The 20,956-nt window shown below is 39.6% G+C and overlaps 2 protein-coding genes across 2 annotated transcripts in view; both read left to right on the top strand.

The window, feature by feature from the left end:
- Positions 1–36: 36 nt before the first annotated feature.
- Positions 37–4,104, top strand: LOC145772523 (uncharacterized). The gene is made up of 8 exons (XM_082584392.1): positions 37–67; positions 285–445; positions 835–1,048; positions 1,984–2,103; positions 2,613–2,822; positions 3,079–3,179; positions 3,806–3,918; positions 4,061–4,104. Exons 2-8 carry the CDS (start codon positions 288–290, stop codon positions 4,102–4,104), a joined length of 960 nt encoding a protein of 319 aa, XP_082440518.1. The 5' UTR covers positions 37–67; positions 285–287.
- A 60-nt stretch (positions 4,105–4,164) lies between these two features.
- Positions 4,165–20,956, top strand: part of LOC145771501 (E3 ubiquitin-protein ligase UBR4-like) — a 46,525-nt gene continuing 29,733 nt past the window's right edge. The window contains exons 1-30 of the mRNA XM_082583196.1: positions 4,165–4,271; positions 4,461–4,650; positions 5,016–5,265; positions 5,648–5,759; positions 5,860–6,037; positions 6,307–6,454; positions 6,992–7,150; positions 7,554–7,636; positions 7,940–8,136; positions 8,879–9,027; positions 9,482–9,551; positions 11,695–11,850; positions 12,365–12,600; positions 13,164–13,358; positions 13,705–13,881; positions 14,121–14,294; positions 14,543–14,732; positions 14,808–14,855; positions 15,225–15,374; positions 15,456–15,517; positions 15,793–15,957; positions 16,508–16,625; positions 16,877–17,026; positions 17,474–17,541; positions 17,826–17,972; positions 18,099–18,299; positions 18,663–18,730; positions 19,303–19,463; positions 20,058–20,288; positions 20,643–20,864. Coding sequence (XP_082439322.1) covers positions 4,205–4,271; positions 4,461–4,650; positions 5,016–5,265; positions 5,648–5,759; positions 5,860–6,037; positions 6,307–6,454; positions 6,992–7,150; positions 7,554–7,636; positions 7,940–8,136; positions 8,879–9,027; positions 9,482–9,551; positions 11,695–11,850; positions 12,365–12,600; positions 13,164–13,358; positions 13,705–13,881; positions 14,121–14,294; positions 14,543–14,732; positions 14,808–14,855; positions 15,225–15,374; positions 15,456–15,517; positions 15,793–15,957; positions 16,508–16,625; positions 16,877–17,026; positions 17,474–17,541; positions 17,826–17,972; positions 18,099–18,299; positions 18,663–18,730; positions 19,303–19,463; positions 20,058–20,288; positions 20,643–20,864 — 4,522 coding nt within the window. The 5' untranslated portion in view covers positions 4,165–4,204. The remainder of the gene's footprint in view (positions 4,272–4,460; positions 4,651–5,015; positions 5,266–5,647; positions 5,760–5,859; positions 6,038–6,306; positions 6,455–6,991; positions 7,151–7,553; positions 7,637–7,939; positions 8,137–8,878; positions 9,028–9,481; positions 9,552–11,694; positions 11,851–12,364; positions 12,601–13,163; positions 13,359–13,704; positions 13,882–14,120; positions 14,295–14,542; positions 14,733–14,807; positions 14,856–15,224; positions 15,375–15,455; positions 15,518–15,792; positions 15,958–16,507; positions 16,626–16,876; positions 17,027–17,473; positions 17,542–17,825; positions 17,973–18,098; positions 18,300–18,662; positions 18,731–19,302; positions 19,464–20,057; positions 20,289–20,642; positions 20,865–20,956) is intronic.

The following is a 20,956-nucleotide window of genomic DNA, read 5'->3' as shown; positions in this document are numbered from 1 at the left end:
ATTGACAATAGAGTGCTTGGGTAAACATTTTATCAACACCGAAGAAGATGGGCCTACATTGATAGAGGTGATTTCATCTTCCTTCTATTGTTTGAATCGCATTGCAGATTTTGATGTAGATATGACGCGGATCTTGTGTTCTTCACTGCACACTAAGTTTGATATGTGCAGCTTTTGATCATCACTTCGCGTTATTTTCTGCTGCTTCAGACTGAATGTACAGAGCTTCGTGCTGGCTTGTTTCTGTCCCTAAAAACGATAACAATTGTGAATCTTTTGTTCAGTTGATGGTGGTTGAATGCATGGCAGTTCAAACTCAAGTTCTGTTATGGGAGAGATTGGGAAAATCATCTGGTAGCAGCGACCCATACAACAACGCGTCATTGTCTGACGGTTTACTGCCTCAAATGCTGAAGGCCTTAACAAAGCATGCAGCTTTGTACAGGTATAATAACGACATTGCGTTGCCAAATTGCACTGTTCGCTCACTGTTGTTAACAAGGCAATGATAAGGTGCCCTGAGATTACATGTATCAAATCAACTGGAGTTTTTTACCCGTTTCACCGACGAAACGTAACTTCTACGTTTATTTAGTCCTTCAGTTAAACATGTTTTTGTTACGCTTCAAATGGAAAATTGTTTATTATTCCATGCGGTATGTGATTTTATCCTGACCCCCTCTGAAAGATTCCCAGGTGTACTGCAAAGTACCGTAATATGTGGCCATCTGGACAGCATCCTTTTACAGCCAGCAGCTGGACAGCAGCCTTTGTTACAAGTCACAGAAAAAGAACACAAATATCATCATAAAGATTTCCATCTTGTTGTTAAAGATCGCATGTTCTTCGTCTTGCTGCCGAAAGCGATCCAAAAGAAACGATGAAGGACATGCGTACAGAGTCCCTGGATGCGTTAGTTGCATCTTCCAACATCGACATCGGGCGCATCACTGAAGGGTCCACCTTGATCCCCATCCCTTACGTCATCGGGAAAGTATTGACTGTGTTGGACATGTACCGAATCAGCTTCAAAGACATACGGACAAAGGTTGATTATAAATCTGTTGGTTTAAAATCTGTGTTACCTTCAATTGACATCCATGGTTAAAGCATAAGTTTAATAATAAAATTGTTGTAACTATGATTTGGCTTTATTAAACTAAAAACTCTAATCTGAAAAATAAATAACCACACTAGCCTAGTATTAGCAGCAAGTCAGCTAAACCAACATCTTTCACTCCATTTTTCATTTCACCAGCAGGGAATAGTGGAAACAGTCATCAGAGCACTTGTTCAATTACAGCTCAGTCTATTGCCAGGTGATACGCTTTTGTAATGTAACACAGTGAATAAATTGTCATTCCCAGTCCAGAGAGTTAGCAATATTCAGTTTGAATGGAGAGTCGCGGATCAGTTAACTCGTTTAATATTATGTAACAACATGAAACGCAAGAAGGCAAGTGGTCTAGTCTGTTAGAGTGTGTCTGAAGGAAACTGCAAGTAGTTATGACGTGGTTGTGCAAGTATTTGAGATTATGGAATATTTCTATGAAATGTTTCACAAACTGATCAATCATTTGCTTTGCTTCTCGAAGTGAGCTTCTACATAACGTAAACGTGTTGCTAGTTTAGAAACAAGCTGTAAGCATCATAGTGATTATTATTATTAATATCATCACTGACAAGCCAATCACTTCAAAGTCTTCGCAAATCCCCGTAAATATCCGAATCGGATTCAGTCATCATATAACTATCCCGTACTAGAGACTCAGTACGTCACTGATAACACTGTGTAACACAATTATTGTTCCTATCGTCTCAAATTTTGTAATTTAAGTGCTTCACTCTCAACCACAAAAACAATTTTTAAAAAGAAAAAAAAGTGATTTCCTAAACTTTCTAGTCACAAGCACTCAGGAAATGTTGCTTACAATCTAGAAACAAAAAAAATGTTTCATGTGTAATTAGAAGAATCGTTTTCAGAAATCCGAAGAGAGTGTTGATCTCACGATGGAGGTTCATCTCAAAGCATTATCGACCAACGACGGCGATGACCTCGACAAAGACATATCGCTGAGCTTGGTGCTTCTGCAAGAGCCCTTGGTAAGTTGGGAATTTAAAAGCTGTCAACGGCTGAAATGCGGCGATGAATAACAATCTTTAAGAAATAAGAAATCAAAGCGGTTGAAGGTTATTGTCAGCTTAAACATAACTTCATTGACCGGCTGCGTAGCCGAGTGGTGAGAACGTCTGCGCGACGTTCGAAAGGACGTGGGTTCGACACCGCTCTAGAGCACGCGGCTGTGTTTCGGCAAAGACACTTTGGCAAGCCAAACTAAGGGAAGCAGCTGACTCGAAGACTATACCACTTCGCTGCTTATTATTATTATTCATTGTTATATTTTTTAAAGTTTGATTCATAAAGTATTTTTTTTCATTGCTCTTCTATTATTTTTCATATTAAAAAATAGAGATGTGCCAATCAGATAAGTGAGAGCTTTTTAGGGGGAAAATGTTATCCTTGCTTTCCATTTACTATTGCTTGTCATGAAATAGAAAGTATGACATTCATGCAGATTGCACATCAACGTGCATTTACACTTTACTTTCAGCATCGTCTGTGCGATGACCTTGTCATGTGGGTCCAAGATGCCACTTCGGCAACCTCCACGCTAATATGCGACACTCTAGTGCCGCTGCTAGCCGATAAGGCTTGTTTAGAAAGTTGCTCCGATCAGGTCCGGCATTCCTTGGAGAAAGTAACTGGCGGAAAAGCCGGTTCGAATCAGTATGACGACACCCTCAACTTCTATGCCGTAAAGGTATGATATGTTTTCGACATAGCAATTAGCAAATTGACTGTTATGGCTGTGCTTATGGTTTTGCGTAGCGTAGTCACTAGTTAGTCTTCCGATTTGTTAAACTACTGATTTCATAAAAATCTGTTTGAATTCAATGACAAACAGTTTATGATCGCAATTTGACACGGTCGTCATAGCTGGACAATAACGTTGGTACGATGTTTTGATACGTTTTATGAAAATTTAGCTTATGAGATGACGTCAATTTTCGTAACAGGGATCCTACAATATTCTGGTTAACCACGCCACCAACAAGACCATAGCTTTGGAATATTTGTCCTATCTTGAAAAGGCTCTTGCTAACCCCAGTATGCAGAGGTAGGCAAATCAGTTTATTAACTTCATTTTATTAATATCTTCATCGGTGATGCTGTCTCTAATGACATTGATTTTACGTCATATGCAACGCATATCTAAAGTGGGAAATATAAGTGAGACACTTTGTTTTCAACTCGCCGTAACATTTAATGCAAAGAAGTTCAAAGCTTTCCGCAAACGAATTTCAGGTCCTATGTTTCCATCTGGGTCATTTCCAAGTCGATCTATCCACCTATATGATTTAATGTATTTTGTTCTCCGTATTGCGAGGGTTGGACGACGATACTTCCTCATTATCAATGTAACTAGTATCGGCTTCATGGCCGGGTGGTGACAGCTTTGGGGTAAAGCTCGAAAGGACGCCGGTTCGACACCGCTCAAGAGTCTGTCTTTGCTAGGGCACTTAATGACATGCTTGAAGGTGGACTCGAAGCTTGGCTTCCTTGCCTTCCCGTCCACTTAATGTAAATCTTCAACCACCAGGTTTAAGCCTGGATAGGACAAAAATCTAACAGTGCTGAATAAAAGTTGGCCATTCAAGTGTTTTGCTATGTGGAATCAGTTTTCGACCGCTCAAGAAAGAAAGCGCTTGTCATTTAGATTTGACTCGGTTTTTTGTTACTCAGAGCGCTGAATCACTTTTTCGTTCCTGCTGACTTCGAGGATACAGCAAACGAAACCAGTAGTGACGCTAAAGATACCGCACCATCGATGCAGGAGAACAACGTCACTTTCAAAGGTGATTTACTTTTTGACATAAAAAGCGATGAGTTTGACAGTTTGCCTAAATTCTCTTCAGTCCGTGGCTGCGAACATGTCATACAAAAATAAGAATTCATTGAAGTATTCTATGAAGGCTTGAAGTCTTCCTGCGTATGCAGGTTATTATTACGTGGTTGCTGCTGGAAACGGACGTAATACTTAGTGTGATAAATAAAGCTTTAGAGCAGTGACGAACAAAGCAATGATTTTCAGGCAACGTGGGGCCGCATGAAGGATCGATTGTAGACCTTCTTCTCAGCAACATGCAGCTTTCAACTACCGATTACTCGAACAGATTGCTGCAGTTCATTGCCAAATTGTGTAAAACAGGTCGGTACTTATGACATACAACTTTCAATGTAAAGTTCCGTTGTTTACGTAAAATAACATTGATTTTATTTTCTCGTTTTTTTTTTAATATTCGAAATTCAAATATTTTGCTGACATTTCCTTGCAACGTAAACTAATTAATATTTGCAGTACAATGACTATTGAAATATAGTGATATTTTCTTCTTAGCCAACAGCTCAGATCCAGATAGCTGTTCCAGACTGGGACCTGTATGTACTCAACTGTGCTCGTTCGACCTGAGCCTGCCGGAAATGCGGAATTGGGTCTCCCACTTTGAACTAGACATGGACTCGAGTTTAAAAGACGAAATATCGTCAGCACTCCTCACCCTTTCCCACTTCATTGTCAGCAAAAAGAAGTAAGACCTGAAGTGTTTATAAAGTCATTCTTTTCTTAGATTGCTTAAGTTTGCCAGTTTTTTAGTGCCTGTGGAAACATTTCCGATCAATTTATCGATTGTGTAACTATTATTTTTCTTTGTTCTGTTTTACTTTGTGGGAATTTAATATCGACCATTGTAGTTTTACGACTTTCAAACATATGGCTGAACAGGCCTTGTGAAAAGTTCTGAACAAAGTTGCTTCTTGTTGCATTGCATAGACTTCCAATTTATTTTAGAATAAAGATTAGTAAAAAAAATATACCGCTCTTATGGTTCTGCTTGAACCTAGACGTACAGCACACCGCACTGAACCATGAACTTACGATTGAAAACCTTCCCAGTTCTGCAGTTCAGCAACTTGCGCTCACACTGCTTGATGCGATCCTACCTGAAGATACCAGTGAGGCGGCGGCGGTTCATACCCTTCAAGTCATCTCACCAACCTTCGTCGTCATTCTTGCTACTCTCGCCAATGCGCAAAACGGCAGCGGTCACTATCGATTCCTCCACTACGCTCTTTGGTGGCTGGATGCCTGTGTCAAGCTGCTACAGAAAGACGAGAGCGTTGAAAAGATGCATTCTGAGACCGAGGTAGTTTCTAGGCGTCAACCTTTTCGATAGTTTGAAGCTGTTCGTGCTTGAGTTCAATATATGTGCAATTGTGCATGCAAAAAAATCCTAATTTTTTTGTTTGTTTACTCTTTGCTATAACTTAACATCCTGTGGGAATGCTACCAACATTACTTTCGTCCTACATCATCATCATCATAATCCATCGTCGGTTTGTTCCCCACTAGTGGAGGTGGCCGATTACAGTGGTGTGATAAGTTATGGATGAATAAGCACCCTTAGTTTTTACTTGTTTTAAAAAAATCAACTTTTTACCAGCTAAACAATACTACAGATTATACACTTCTAGCGATATTTTCAGAAAATTGTAACTTTTCTGTGATGACGTAACTTTCATTTCCAGAATGAAATTACAAGAGCCATGGCAACATGCAGTCCATTACTTCTGTATGTGCGCGATGTTCTCAACGCTTTGAAGAAGGGAGCCAGCTCGGATGCTGAGTTAAACGATGACGGTAATACGCTCATTTATAAAACTTTCTGATTCAGCGATTTTATTGTTTTGACGTAAAATGACGTTCTTTTTTCGTTCGCACATTTTGACTTTCGATGCAGATGAATCTGACTTTGAGGAGATGATCGACAATTCTTTCGAACAAGAATGCGAGTTTGAGGATGAGGATGCGCACGCGGTCGCTCCAATTGAAGACGACGCTCCGCAGGAGGAAGATGGATTATGGAACAAACTATGCACTTACACAATCACTCAGAAGAAGTTTATGAATCAGCATTGGTATGGTGAAGCTCGGCTGCAAGATTCAGTACGGTGTTGGCGAGTTTAACGTAGAAATTTACTGACAGTAGACACTTACAGACCTACAGTTGTAACCCAAAGTTACAGACACTTACAGTCACGTAGACGTTACAGACCTTTGCTCTTTGTAACCGTTCTTCAGCGTGATTACAAAAAGTATGGTTCACTTGAGATGTTTCATGAGGAAAAAGTTACAAAATCTTTCAGACAGCGCATAAACTTAATTGTGAATTGTGTAATCTCTCCAGGTATCATTGTCACACATGTGGTATGGTTGACGGGGTTGGGGTGTGTTCGGTTTGTGCAAAAGTTTGTCACAAAGGTCACGACCTCTCCTACGCCAAGTTCAGTTCGTTTTTCTGTGACTGCGGTGCCAAAGATGACAAGTCATGCAGGGTAGGTTGATTTTCTAGAATTATTTTATCGTTGGTTTGAAGGAGAAGGTCTTCAATGCGTTTCGTTTTGAGAAAGTTATAAAAATGACATAATATCATTTATTGAACCTAATTCTGGTCATTAAAGCACGGCAGACAAGCCGCGTTAGCTTTTTCTTGTGCTGTGTTCAAAAAGAAAGGTTTAAAGTAAACTGCAACTGGTGATTAACTTTAGCGTTGAATTCATTAAAGCATAAATGAAAGAATTCAAGCGACTATGCGGCATTCATCACAGTACAATATTAAATAAAAATGTGCAAACGAAACGAGCTGCATATTCGAAAATGTTTGCGAACTATTTTTCTGTACCATGATAATGCGAGCCGTTGTTTACATTCGTCTGATTAAATGCTTGTTTTAAATGGAATTGTGTCACCATGACACTTTTTACTGCAACACTTGCATGTAACCTCCGGCTCTAACTCGTCAGAAGAACGATGTTTAATGTTTAATATTGTTTATACTTTAACTTTGTCCTATTCATTTCTTTGTCGTTTAGGCTTTGGTGAAGCGTGTCCCTGGTAGTGACAAAGTTGCGTCAGGGATATCTGCCTTCTCTGATATTTCCCGACCAGCGTCTGCGTCAGCGTCATCAGCGTCGACGTTTGTTGCGGCGAGCACGTCTGCGTCAGTCACGTCGCAGAAAGCTGCGAAAAAGGTTTGTTAATTTCATTATCAAGAAAATGTTAATATCAGCTAGTTTTACGATCGTTGCATCTTGCCAACCAAAAACTGTTCTTTTTGCATTTTAAAAGCGACTGATTTGCTGCTTGATGGGTTTAGCTTGATAGATGTAATGGCACCATCCATTTCTGTACGTATGTACGGTACTAACTTCGATTTCCACTTAAAGTAAATAGGCTATTTCATGGATAGCCGCAGAGACGTATTATTAATTATAGTTCAACTGTAACCACCAGCCAAGTAGTCTACGTGTTGTAATTTCCAAGATTTTTGACATTGTCCCTCTTTCCCTTATTATATCTTAACGAAACCTCACTTGATATCATGTTTTCAAGAAACTCTTTTTGTTCTACATTTACAACAACTCTTCACTTCAGGGTTCGAAATTGTCGCAGCAAGGTTCAGCGACAGCTGTTGTTGCCGCTGCTCGCCTGCAGAGCTTCATTGACAAGAGGGGAAAGTAAGTCAGTTTGGGTATGCCAGCAACCCAGACAGCAAAGTAACTGTTTTTTACATTGGCTCAACGTCTCAAACGGGTTCCTTTGCTGTATGGAAAGTGGCGTCGCGCTTTCGTTTTCTCATTTTCATCAATACTTTTCAACGTTAGCTATTTAGCAGTTGAAGTTTTTTCGTTGTCTCAAAAATACTTGAAATGATTTATATGAAAAAGGAAAAATGTTATATTATGAAAAAGACAACTAATTAAGTTTTATGAGCTTCCACACTTATCAGCATTCTGTAATTGTCAAATGACGCTTTTCAGATCCAAAGATCAGACCACAGTGTCGGGGACTCAGGTGATTGTGAGCGGTTGCCACGACAAGTTGCTTGCTATGTTGGGAGGTAAAGAAAGCACTGATGATCAAATGCCAAAAGTAACAGGGATATCCGACACACTGTTGAGACTGTTGGAAACAATGCGAGCAGTTGTGAAGACTGATCAGTACAAACTCAATTCAGGTTTAGTGGACAATTCATAACTTACTCCATACTCATACCGTACCCATAACTTTTATAATTTTTTATCCTCGTAATTTTTGCGATTATTTTAAAACTAGACTTAAAAGATCAGGTGCGTCACACTTCCAGTAAAAACTTGAAAATGTAATTGATAGTTGAAGTTGAATCTTTAGTCTCGTACTGAGAAAGTCTCTTCAGAAGCTTAATCCTGATTCCTGGCAGTTTTGCGTATTTAATGGAAGCTTCGGACCGCTAAGGCAGACCCGATCACCGAGATTGACAGAGTTAAGTTTTTCGCTTGTTGAAGTGTTGTTGCTGGTAAATCATTTCATTAATAATTAGGTTCTTTCGATTGGAGATCTGTTCTTGGTGCGTTGCTGAAGCGCACGCCTCAAGAGTTGAACCTGCGTTGCTTGGTCTTGCCATTTGTTTGTTTTGCTGGCAAATTTTTCTTGTATCCTTGTTTCACGCAAGGGTTGGGCAGCTTTGGTCGAAATCTATTTCCTCCGCCTATCACAATCTTTTGTATCTCCTCAACTCAACGCTAAGCATATTTATCTCCACAGGACTTTTGTCACCATCTTAAAACCTCAATGTTTCACTTTTTTATTCTTGGTTTAAACGCCAAATGCAAAAAGTCGAAAATTTATCTTTTTGTCCTACAATGCTGTTCTAGATTTACCATGTTCTTTTGAAGACCATAATTGATTTGTTCAATATGATTCTTTTATGATATTCACAGCAAGCAGTTCCTTGAGGGCACTGAAAGCAATGAAAGACCTATCCACTCTGAACAAGACAGTCACCGTTGCCAATACACTGATGGTTCCAACCTTGAGCTCACAGGAAGGAGCTTTTGAAAATGTGAAAGCTAATTTCAGTGGGGAGCAGGTAAGCTTATTTTCCACTGATCAAATCTTTTATAGCAGCAGCTCGTTGTTTAGGTACCACAAACGAAAAAAAATATTGTGAAGTATAAATCAGCGTTCTCAATTCTGTTGATTTGCAAAGCAGCTTTTTGGGTAATGGGTGGTTTTGCGTTGATCACTGTCATAATCAAAAAGCTTAGAGCGAACAGTTCCAACAACGTTCATCTCAGGTGTTCTTTGATAGGAATACCTGTTTCATATGTTGGGAACAAGTAGCCTATCATTTTTTAATCGGAGTAATTGTGTTTACCTGCTGGTTGTAGTCAAAAAGAATTGTTTTTTGGCATGTGTTGTTAGGGCTTGTTTTCTACTCGGGACTTCACAATTTCCCAAAAATATAGCCACGTTATTTCTTAATATTTTCCCTAAAAAAATTATTACCTTAAAAAAAACTAATAACATTACCCACTTTGCAGGGTCAGACCATTCGTCAATTGATAAACTCTCGGCTGATCCGTCGTGTAGCAATGTGCTGTCCTTCAACAGGTATGACAATCACCACTCATATCTTCAAACTTGTGTTGTTGCCTAATTCGATAGGATTAGATGAGCTAGCGTTAGTCCAAGTTACTTACCAGGCTTATATATTAGGGTGTTTCATTTTTTCACCATTTTTGAAATTCAAAATGCCTGGGGTCCCATCTGGTGGTATTTGAGGAAAAAAGTTTACACTCCAAATTTTTTTCAATTATGACGTCATATTGAGGTGGTCCACAAGGTTTGAAATTTTTGGGCCTCAAAATCTCGAAATTTGGCCGTATCTCCGGAACCGCTCATCATAGATCGACAAAATTAGTATCAAAATGCGCAGAAGGGTCGGTTTCCTATACCTGATGTGGAGAATATTAAGGTCTATGTGCTTCAGAAAAAAAGTTATTCCAAAAAACCTGATTTTCGGTCTATTTTCTCCTGATGAACAGAGATCAGGTGATCAAGATGAAAGTTTTTTTGTTTTTTTCTACTTTTGGAAGCTGTTATTGCGTAATAATAGGTGGTGTTAAGGTTTCAGTACTGGGCTTGTCTAGTCTTGCTATCTGGTTAAGCAAAGCCCCGTCATGCATTGCTCCGGGACTCTTCTTGGCGCCGTCCACAAAAGAAATGACATGGGAAAGATATATTTCGTTTATGTGGAACATGCATTAAAGGGTATGAATATCATGACCAACTTCATCATTAAAATAATTGACCAGTCGAGTATTGACTCCGGATTTTTTTTCCTGCGTTGAGAGCAGTCTTATCAGCCATGACTGAATATACTTGGGATAGGTGAACTCTGCAAGCCTCCTGGATCATGGTGCCAAAAATCAGTTCTGCAGTGACCGACACACTTTTGGGAAAAGATTTAACAGCAAGCACACTTTCGTGCTTCATGCCATTATCATCAACCAGTTGGCCCAAGAAAACGTATCGATCTATTTTATCGACAACGCGCCCGTCATAACATAACAGACTGCATGGCAGAAGCTGAGTTGAGAAGGTTCTCACTTTCCATCAGAGATTTTTCTCTCGTTTTTTGTCGTTGGCGATATACTGTCGAAGGTGATGCAGCATTGCAGCCACTTGATCTTTTCCAAGAACCGACCTCATAAGATCTGACTGCCGGCGTACCGAAGTCATCCTACGATCAGCAAGTACACAACTTCTATCATTTACTGAAAAAGAATGTACTTTCTTGTACACTTTTCCCCAACAGCTGGTTTCAGAGGCTTGTATTCTTTATCATCTTCCCAATTCATATCACCATCAGAGTCGCTTTCGCTACTGTGTAGACATCTAACTACTTCATTTATTTTTCTCTGTTTCATACATAGTAGTGCCGATGCTTTGGCAGATTGTATGCCAGAAGTGCTAGGTTTCTCTGTTTGCTAAGCACTGGAAGACCAGCTTTGTTCCATATGCCAACTACATCATTCAGCAGTTCATCTTTTAAATGGGGTATTTTCTTCAAAAACTTAGGATTAGCTTCGGCTACTTTCTTCCTCAAGTAAAAATAGTGACTGACTATATCTGAATTAAGGGGAAGCACATTTCTCTCCAATTCCTTGAAGTTTTGCATCGACTTACTAATACTTGACCTTAATGCCATAATGACACTTAATCTAAAGCAGGTGAGCACTGAGCAGCATACCTCTTCCTCAACGGTTACATTAAGTAAAAATAGTAATACCTTCAAATTATCATTAATTTTCATCTCTTGCAAAACGAACAAGGACTATTATTACGCAATAGCAGCTTCTAAGATGGAAAAATACAGAAAAAATTCTTATCTTGATCACCTGATCTCTGTTCATCAGGAGAAAATAGACCAAAAATCAGATTTTTTAAAGAACTTTTTTTCTGAAGCAGATAGACCTTAATATTCTCTACATCAGGTATAGGAAACCGACCCTTCTGCGCATTTTGATACTAATTTTGTCGATCTATGATGAGCGGTTCCGGAGATACGGCCAAATTTCGAGATTTTGAGGCCTAAAAATTTCAAACCTCGTGGACCACCTCAATATGACGTCATAATTGAAAAAAAATTGGGATGTAAACTTTTTACCCCAAATACCACCAGATGGGACCCCAGGCATTTTGAATTTCAAAAATGGTGAAAAAATGAAACACCCTATTATATATGTTCAAGGTCGCCGTCAACACTTAGCTGTCAGTCACGAGAAGGGAAAAGTCACAGTTCTTCAACTTTCTGCGTTGTTGAAGCAGGCTGATGCCAGTAAACGAAAGCTAACTCTGACCAGGTTGTCAACAACCGCTATGCCTTTTGCTGTAATCACCATCACAGGTTAGCTATAATTTCCCTATGGTGTGCTTTATTTGTATATGTTTGTTTGTATTAAGTGCTGTAATTTTTGAGCATTTTTTATTCTTTTGAAAATCAGTGATGTGTTTTCAACAGATTTTGCAATTATGAAGGGTTGACACTGTTAAAACTGCTTTCACTAGATGCCTCATAACTTGGTCATTGCTTCAAGACGAATGTCCCCTTAGATTAAGACTTTCAACCAATTCTTAGTTTTTGTTTTGAAGGATTTCACACATTTAACTTTCAATGTCTAATTTTATTGCAGACGTTGTCATAATTTTATGCTCTTTACAGTAGACTGTTTGTAATATTTAACATCTGAAAATGCAATAATTTACTTGGATTACAGCTTGTTTCTAATTTGGTAGACTTATAAAGGTTGCTCTGAGCTGCAGCTGACATCAAGTTGATCTGCAGCAAAAAGCTAATAAGAAAAAAATGAACTCAAATCAAAATAGTGAAAGCTAACAACTCACAATTTGATCCGTTTCAGCCAATCCTTGCAATGAAGAGGTTCTAGCTGTGTGCGGCCTAAAAGATTGTCACGTTCTCACCCTCGCCTCCTCCCCCCAAGCTTCTGCCCCCTCCGGCTCCGTCACCCAGCATCTAGTGTTGCACCCACAACTCGCAACAAGCAATTACATCATCCGGGCTGTGTGGCTTCCTGCCGCTCCCACAATGCTTGCGCTCATAACCGCGGAATTCATTAAGATCTATGACTTGTCAAAGGTAAATGATTATTTTTTTGTAAATCATTAGAAGATGACGTTCGGTTTAAGCCATAGAATGTTTCATCATTTCGCCCAGTCTATTGTCACACCGGAATATCATGTGCTGATATTGATAGGTTCTTTTTCCTACACAATACCTAGCGATAAACAAAGCGTACTTAAACATTGCGACAGTTCAAAATGTTTTCCTTATATTTTATGTTTGTATTATCACGTCGCCTAATCATTATTGTCACGTCATCAGCAATCAACCATGAAAAGACGAATTTGTCTCCTGCTTCAAACTAAACCTCGAACCCTTTCATCAGTCATATAACATTGAAGCACCAACTGACTGCATGCCAATTACGTCTGCAGTAGAAAGTTTTGGTTGAATACTACCTGGCAGCTGGCACCGCACATATGATGATGACCTCAAGACCAAAAAAAAAAATTCTCATAATAGAATAACAATCTTGTACAGTAGTTGTCGAAAGAAATTAGTTTGACAATCTACACACGTTGTGAAAAGTTAAATAAAATTGCTTAACTTTTGATTATTATGTAACTTGGAACTACTAGGATGTTCTGTCTCCTTCCTACTATCTTCTGCTTCCGACCGGAAAGATCAGGGATGCCACCTTTGTGGTTTCCAAGCAAGAACAAGCCGGCACCTGCGTCATAGTGATGTCATCCACCGGTCATATTTACACTCAAAGGCTGAACGAAGAGAGTCTAGCTGTGCATGGAACATTCTATCTCACTAATATTTTACCGGTAAGACTGTTTTGTATATCACTTTGTTGAAAGATTTTATATTTGGCAGATATGTGATAAGTCAGTTTTAAATTTGGACCTTTTCTAGTTTGGAACTTTGGCAGCAAAGTAATATTGATCCATCTTTCGTTTGCAGATAGACTGCTGTATTCACAACTAGTTACTGACATAGTCTTTTAGCCAGAGAACACGACTTCGCATGTCACAAACCACGATTTTTCACCAGACATCGAATGAATAGTTTTCTCTGTGGCCTGTTCAATAATTTTTGAAATTCGGGCTTAGACAGAATTGTCTCGGAGCAACACCGTAACTCAAAATTGTCTCAACAATTCTACATGATTAGGTGACGCATGAAAAACTGAAGGAAAATGGCGGACAAATTGGCGGCGGTGGAGTGTCCGCTTACTATTCCCACTCCCTCTGCCTGCTCTTCTTCAGTTACTCAAACGGACGCAACTTCGCTGCTGCTCTGACTCCTACACTCGAGGCGGTTACAAATCTTTTCTGCATTGACTACAAGGTGTGAGAAACATTTATGCTTTAATCAATAACTAGCATTATTTTGTTGAAAAATAATTTTCCATTGTTAATATTGTTTATTGAAAATTTTGCACTTTGTTAAATAAAACTATTGGTTGACATGAACTAAGACAACAGCGCCCATAGTCCAGAAAAGGACACTAGCGATTTTGCAAAAGTTTCAAAAATAAACTATTTTCATCTTCAGCTCTAAGCTTTGAAATTTATTTCGTTTTCCAGCCTTCTGGCAGTGGGTCCGGCAGTTCAAGGAACGGCAGCACCGGCTCAAGCACATTATACGCATGGTCGGAGGTCATCCACCATCCTGGGCTGGTAACCTGTTTCTCACAGACCAATGGATGCCCTCTTGTCCTCATGATCGAACCAGAGGAGATGACTTTGCAAGAAATAAAGGTTTGAATATTTTATTTATGTCGGCTCGTTGAAGGAAAGTTATGTATTTTTGTTGTGGTATGTAAGTGCAAGATTCATCTGTTTTTCTGTGAACAGTAGCATTTGGCACAACCATTAATTTTGCAATATTTATTTTTATTAAGAGGCTTTTTATCCACGTGCTTGGCAACAGCCTCTCAAGCTTATTCAAATAGAATAGATATGATAGTTGCACTACATCAATGTCAAAGTATGATGATAATTTTTAGGTAACCTCCAGTAAAGGAAAAGTTCAAGATCTTGTTGCTGTCCGGCATGGATCTTCAATGGGTGAGGAGACGGGTGAACGAACTACTGTCATCGTCCTCTGTGAAGATGGTTCCTTGAGGATCTATCTTGCATCCGCGGAAGAAACCGGATATTGGCTTCAACCTAGCCTGAGACCGACTGTTATTCTGGGTAAGGAGATGTGTAAGAACTTGCTTTTGTTATTTCATTGATTTTTCTCCGGTCCTAACGTGCTTCTGTTTATAGGAAACGGCAAACAGAGCAGAAAGGCGTTGACGAATTTTTCTGGAAAAGGTAAAAACACTATTTTCTTATTAATATTGACAAAACTAAATTGTTTGAATTAACACTCCTGGCCGGCTCAAAGGTTGACTGCTGGTGTAACTTTTGTTTTTCATCCTTGTTCCTCAAAACAGTAGAAACCATGGTTGTGGTCAAGCTGTGATGTTCTCAAATAAACCTCTAAACGAAGTTTTGAAGATTACTTCATTCAATTGAAATCAAGCTCAAGCTTAATATGGGGAAGTGCTCTTCATTAGCTTTGAACTGGTTTTCTTTTATTTAAAGAAGATGGAATCTTTATAGTGTAAGTTACGTTTTTTTGCTTTTATCGAATAATTTTCTTAATTTTCCATTAAACCATTTTTTTTTTGCGGATTACAGTAAAAGACAAAGACTCTGAGGAATCCATTGAATTTCCTATCGATTTCTTCGAAAACTGCCAGACCATTAACAACAATGACTTGGAATTTGGTGGAGAGCTACTAGAGATCTACAATCCTGCTCAAATGAAGAACCGTCTCAACAGCTCCGGTATTGCAATGCAAGATTGCGAATCTTGTCGTCTTTGAGCTAATTTTCTTTATTTTTCATGTTGCCATCTTTTTTTTTCAGGAATGTATCTCATGGGAAAACAAGAAATGTCGATTGAAATCACACAAAAGAATTCAAACATGGTGAGATAAGTGCAAAGAAATAACTGAATTAATGCGTATCTGGCAATACGATCTTGAAGTTGTAAATTTCTTTGCAACCAAAAGCCCCCTTTGCCCCAGTATTTGGCTGAAACGCGATATTATTTTGTATTTTCATTCCTTGATATTCAAATAAGCCTCTTTTGGACAAACTAGTTCACCTTTCACCCCGGAGTCACTTCGTAGAAACTGTGTCAAGCATCATGACAACACAAAAAGTACGACTAACTTTTTTTATCTTCATTCACATCATGAAGGTGATAACTGGACTACGTGTGCTCGTTGGAACTCGTGGCAGGGCGACGGTTCCGTCGTCTTTCAGCATCGACAATCGTAGCGTGTCGCTCTACCCTGGCGTGGACCGAGCAAGATGGTTCGATTTGCCTTTGACGAGGGCGGAATCTATCAAGTTTCATTCTAAGGTGAACATTCTATTCACCCAGACAGCAAAATCTGTCTTTTTTACATTGATTCAATGTCTGCAGACGTTGAATCAATGCGAAAATGGCGGATTTTTCCTGTCGGGCACTGGCAATGTAGATCTTTACGAGAGCGTAACATGATATTGTAAAAAGTGAAAGTATATGTGGTACCAACACTCAACAGCTCGCCCATGCGTTGCCTCTTGGTGGAAGATGTAGAAAATTCGTTTTCAAACATACTTTGAAGTACCAACGGTTTCAGAGTGAGGACAGGTTTTTTGTACTAGGTCACAAGGCGCTATGAGTTGGTCCCAAAGTTATATACAAACTGCATATTATGCAAAGTTTGTCTCCTTAATTATGATATTTTTAACTATTTAATTGGAAAAATATGCTTTCCAGAAAGCGCATGCAATTGTATAGACTATCAAGTACCGTCAGTTACCCTAGGAAATTTTATTCGAAACTGATAATGTAGATATTACTTCTCTTGCATAACTTCCCATGCGCAGCAACGTAGTCTCCATTTTAACGCGATGCGATGTTACAGATTGTGCTTGTGTGCGGGGCGTCAGAAGACGTCAGTGGATACAACGTCATTGACAGCTTGAAGGTTTATGGAAAGACGAAGGAAGCATTTGGTTGGCCGCAAGAGGACGCTGCTTCCGGTACGTTGATAATTCCCGAAGTTTCGTTGAATTTAGATTTTACATGACAAAAAATTATTGTCAGCACTGTGATAATTTGATTGTCATGAGTGCTGGTTGACACTGTGAGGTAAGAATCTACGCGTTGCGGATGAATATTAGAAAACCGATACAGCTGTATGCCACTGAATTTTTTCTCACTTGACTGCCTATGCGTGTAATGATATGTTTACTTTTCGAAGAGGTATTTGATCAAAACTTTTTGTATGTAGTTGTCAAGAGCTCAAGTGGCACCGGCCAATCTAATTCGAGCAAAAAAGTTCCTTCCGCGACGAAGAACGTTTCCACGGGCGGAAACAGCGACACGGAATCGGAAATTTCTGGATCGTGTGATGGTTCTGGAGGAGCAACTGTGTCTCCTGGTGCGTCGAAAATCGCATGTCTTTGTTTTCCTTTTTTGGGTGTAAGAAAATTGTACTGAGCCGCAAAATGATTTTGGTCGTTCCACAAGGATTCACCTCCAAGAGTCGCAATCGCCTTCACACCCTGCCTCCACATCGATCTGTCTGACGCGTCTTCTCTTGTCAAGCCCACCTTGCTGCTTTCCTCTTCAACTTGCCTTTTTCTTGGGTCTTCCTTGTTTTCTACGACCCTCCACTTGCAACTCCAGCGGCCAGCGCTTTTCTCAAAACATCATCTTCATCCCTTCTCAAAACATGCCCATACTACCTCACCCATTCGCTTTAGCCAACTTATCAACATTCTCATTCAACCCTAGCAAGTTCATTATGTCTTACCTGAATTTATATGCAAATGCTGTATCTATGTTTTTGTGTGACTGCAACTTATGAAAACTTTTTTTTCTTCAGGTATTGCCGATGAACTCTTGTACTCGAATCTTGCCGCTCTCAACTGCTCCTTTCATAACAGCTTGGTGGTTAGTACTAAAAGATAATGACGACTTTTTAATCCTCTCCGCCCCGTACACTTGCTGTGCTTATTTCTTATGCATATCGATACCCAACTTTAAGAAGCTTCCATTTTTACACCTGGCATCGTTGAAACGATGTCAAAAAGGCAACTTTTAACTAGTACGGTTGTTCTTACATGCTGAAGTAGCTCGTTACGTTTAGCACTTTAGTGGATGTTTGCATTGTACCAACGTCATTTTCTTCAAAACCCATTAAATACTTTAAATCTCTAATCGTCATGTCTCTGCAGAAATATTCAAGTACATCATCTCGCAGTCACACATTGGAGATTGTGTCGGAGTTGCTTGTGCAACCTATGTCCGTGAAAGTTCACTCGGGACTTGTTCGCACGATGTCGAAACTATTCCCTGTCAAGACTTCCTGTTTCAAGTTCCAGGTAATTTCTTGAAACGTAGCAACTTTAAACTCTTCAACTCCAATCTTTTTCTGCACCTTTCAACTCTTATTGCTTTAACGAAACGAAATGTTCATATGACGCGTCATCTTTTGAATGACGTCACAGGATGAAGTGCTGTTGAACCATGCCGCTAGCATCTTAAGTGATGAAGCTGTGGAACGAGATAGAAAAAAAGATGCAGCTCCTCATCTGGTGGATGAAGACACGTTCCAACGTGTTTTGTCGCACTTGTCCCAGATCGCCCGACACAGGCCACTCAACTTGGCGTCCCAAGTGAAACAAGTCATGATAAGCGATGATTTGAAGGTGCGTGTGATATGCAGCTTGCAGTTGTGGTAGTTGATTCACGAGTTGGAACTCTGCTGAATGTCACTATTAAAAATGGAAGCGGCAAACGTTGCGATACCTTTTTTGTATATAGGACACTCTTGTTTTGTGGAGTTGGAAAACCGGGGTGCAACATTTAAAAAGAAGATAACTTTTTTATCCGTTACGAGTTCAAAACAAGCAAACGTCTGGTGTTGTAATTATTGATGCAATGTATAGTATTGTATACCCTTCCTAATGTCGCTTGGAGTGCAGAAAGCGACGCACTTATATCTATCATCGTGTGACCGTTGCATTGTTTTTTTTTCACCACAGCGCGTCTGATTTTAACTTAATTTTCAGTTGGTTGATTTGGAAGCGAGATCCGAGGATGACGTCACCCCGACCGACACCCCGAGAGACTCGGAGGGGTATGTCGACACTGTATCCTAAATTTATCTTTGCTGATCTACATAGTTACTGCTAGGAACATATAAACCTGAGCAACACTGTAGAATTTATCAACAAGAATTGGTTCATACAAAGGAATAGTCGAGTAATATCGTTTTTTTAGGAGTACTGATCAAGAAATGTAAAGTGCAATTAATATTTTCAAAGCGTTTGGATTGTGTATTTTGTTCTTTTGGTTGTCTCCGAAAGGATTTTTATGATCGTTTGAATTAAAGTAATGTTTTATTTAGTTTTGTATGTTAGAGAGTTAAAGACCTAATGCAGCAAATCCTCTACCAAAGCTCTATAGTTTTGCTGGGGATTAATCAATAGTTTCAATCGTTCTAATTGACTTTTAGTTAGACCAGGGATTCAATCCCTGACCTACCTATATGCTAACATCACTGTTGTTAATAGCCCCAGTCAAATTTTAAGCTTTGTGTTGAAATACCCATCCCTGAAACTGTTACAAGTTTCATGCGGGGCGATTCTTTTTTGGCTGTGAACAGGAAAAGTGGTCTAGTTGTAGTTGTAAGTTGCAATATTCTTTCAGCTCGTTTCATACAAAGTTGTTGCAATGGATGATGTCAGCATTCTGGCGTCTGCTCGCGAACAAACCTCGAAACAAGTTGCTGGCGCCATCTTGCCTGCCAGGGTTGACTCGGGTTCAATTGACAGTCCAAGCAATGGTGGATATTGTGCATGCGATATCAGGTCAGTTCTGACCATCTTGTACCCCTTTCTGCTGCGTATATCTTGTTATTTTGCATGTAGTCAAACATACTTGTGCAGTGTGCACATACGTCTACATATATCATGTTGCTTACTGTCTTTTGAAATATGTAATCAAACAACGGGTTACTATGAGGATATTATGTTTATATTTTTAATGATAATATGTTTTGGTGTTTTTTAACAGAAAAACTGTACAAACACTTATTAGAATTTAAAAAAAAATAATAGATAAACAAGTAAGCCACAAAATTGTTCGTCGAAAGTAAAGTACACAGCACTGACAGCATTGTTCTTGAAACAAATTAATGGCCCTGTGGAGTGTACTAAGATGAAGAAAAAATTACCCCGACTTCTCTTTTTGTCATTGTTTTTACGTATCACTAATAAAAATCTTTTGATACCTGATTAGCTCAATTAAACTGACCGAATCGGATGCAATTAAATCCGCCGAGTGGTGGAAACGTCTGCGCCACTTTCAAAAGGACCTCGGTTCAACACCGTTCCAGACCACGTGGCTGTGCCGCGACAAAACACTGAAGACATGCATCATCATTATTGTTATTATGATATTAGCTTCTGTGGAAGAGACGCTGAGCACTGCGGCCGACATCTACTTTGACCTCTTGACCTCAACCAACCCGGGAGTCAGCTATGCGGCCAAGTCAGCATTGACCAGGCTGTTACGAATGAAGCACGATCCCTCCATCAGTGCGGTCAGGTTGAGAAGCGCAAGCAAGTGCAGCGAGACACCACCCAGCACTAGATCGGCATCGCCGCCCTCTGTGACATCCTCCAGCAAAGTATGTTGCACTACGTTAATATGATGTTGCTATGCCATCACTGTTTTTCTACTTGACTTATCTTTAGCCAGTTTTTGCTGGGTGATGTAGTTTTACTTTGAATACTCTATTGGTACCTTTTGTTACTGAGTGACAAAGTAATTAAAAGAAATTACAATTGCCTTTGAACATTGGAGAGGTTGGGAATCGAACCGGCAGCCTACCAAGTTTCAGTGCGATACAGTCCCATTGCACCACCATGACTGATGCTTATCTTAGCTGAATCAACCTCTTAACAATTTATTTGAGATTACACCGAGTGACCTCGTGTGGTGCTCGCTATTGTAAGATGTTCACTGTATGTGGTAGAGGACAGGAGTTAAACTCTTTGTGATGCAGACTGCTACAGTGGCGAGAGGTTTCCAAATGAATGAGGTAAATGGTGAGAGACCCAGGTCCCACTTGAGCAGTCATGACACTGCTGGGACAACTGATGATGCCGACGAAGATGACGATGATGATGATGATGACGACGACGATGACGATGATGATGACGACGACGAAGATGATGATGAAGACGATTTCGAAGATTTGGGAAATGGTAAATGAATAGTGTTGTTCTTTTTCAGGGATCATTGCAGGACGGTTTCGCTTTTTTTCAACAGTTATCTTAATATTCAAGGTGTGCGCAAT

The sequence above is a fragment of the Aplidium turbinatum genome, chromosome 6 (genome assembly GCF_918807975.1).
Source record: "Aplidium turbinatum chromosome 6, kaAplTurb1.1, whole genome shotgun sequence".
In the NCBI taxonomy this organism is placed as follows: domain Eukaryota; kingdom Metazoa; phylum Chordata; class Ascidiacea; order Aplousobranchia; family Polyclinidae; genus Aplidium; species Aplidium turbinatum.
This window is presented reverse-complemented; position numbering and strand designations above follow the sequence as displayed.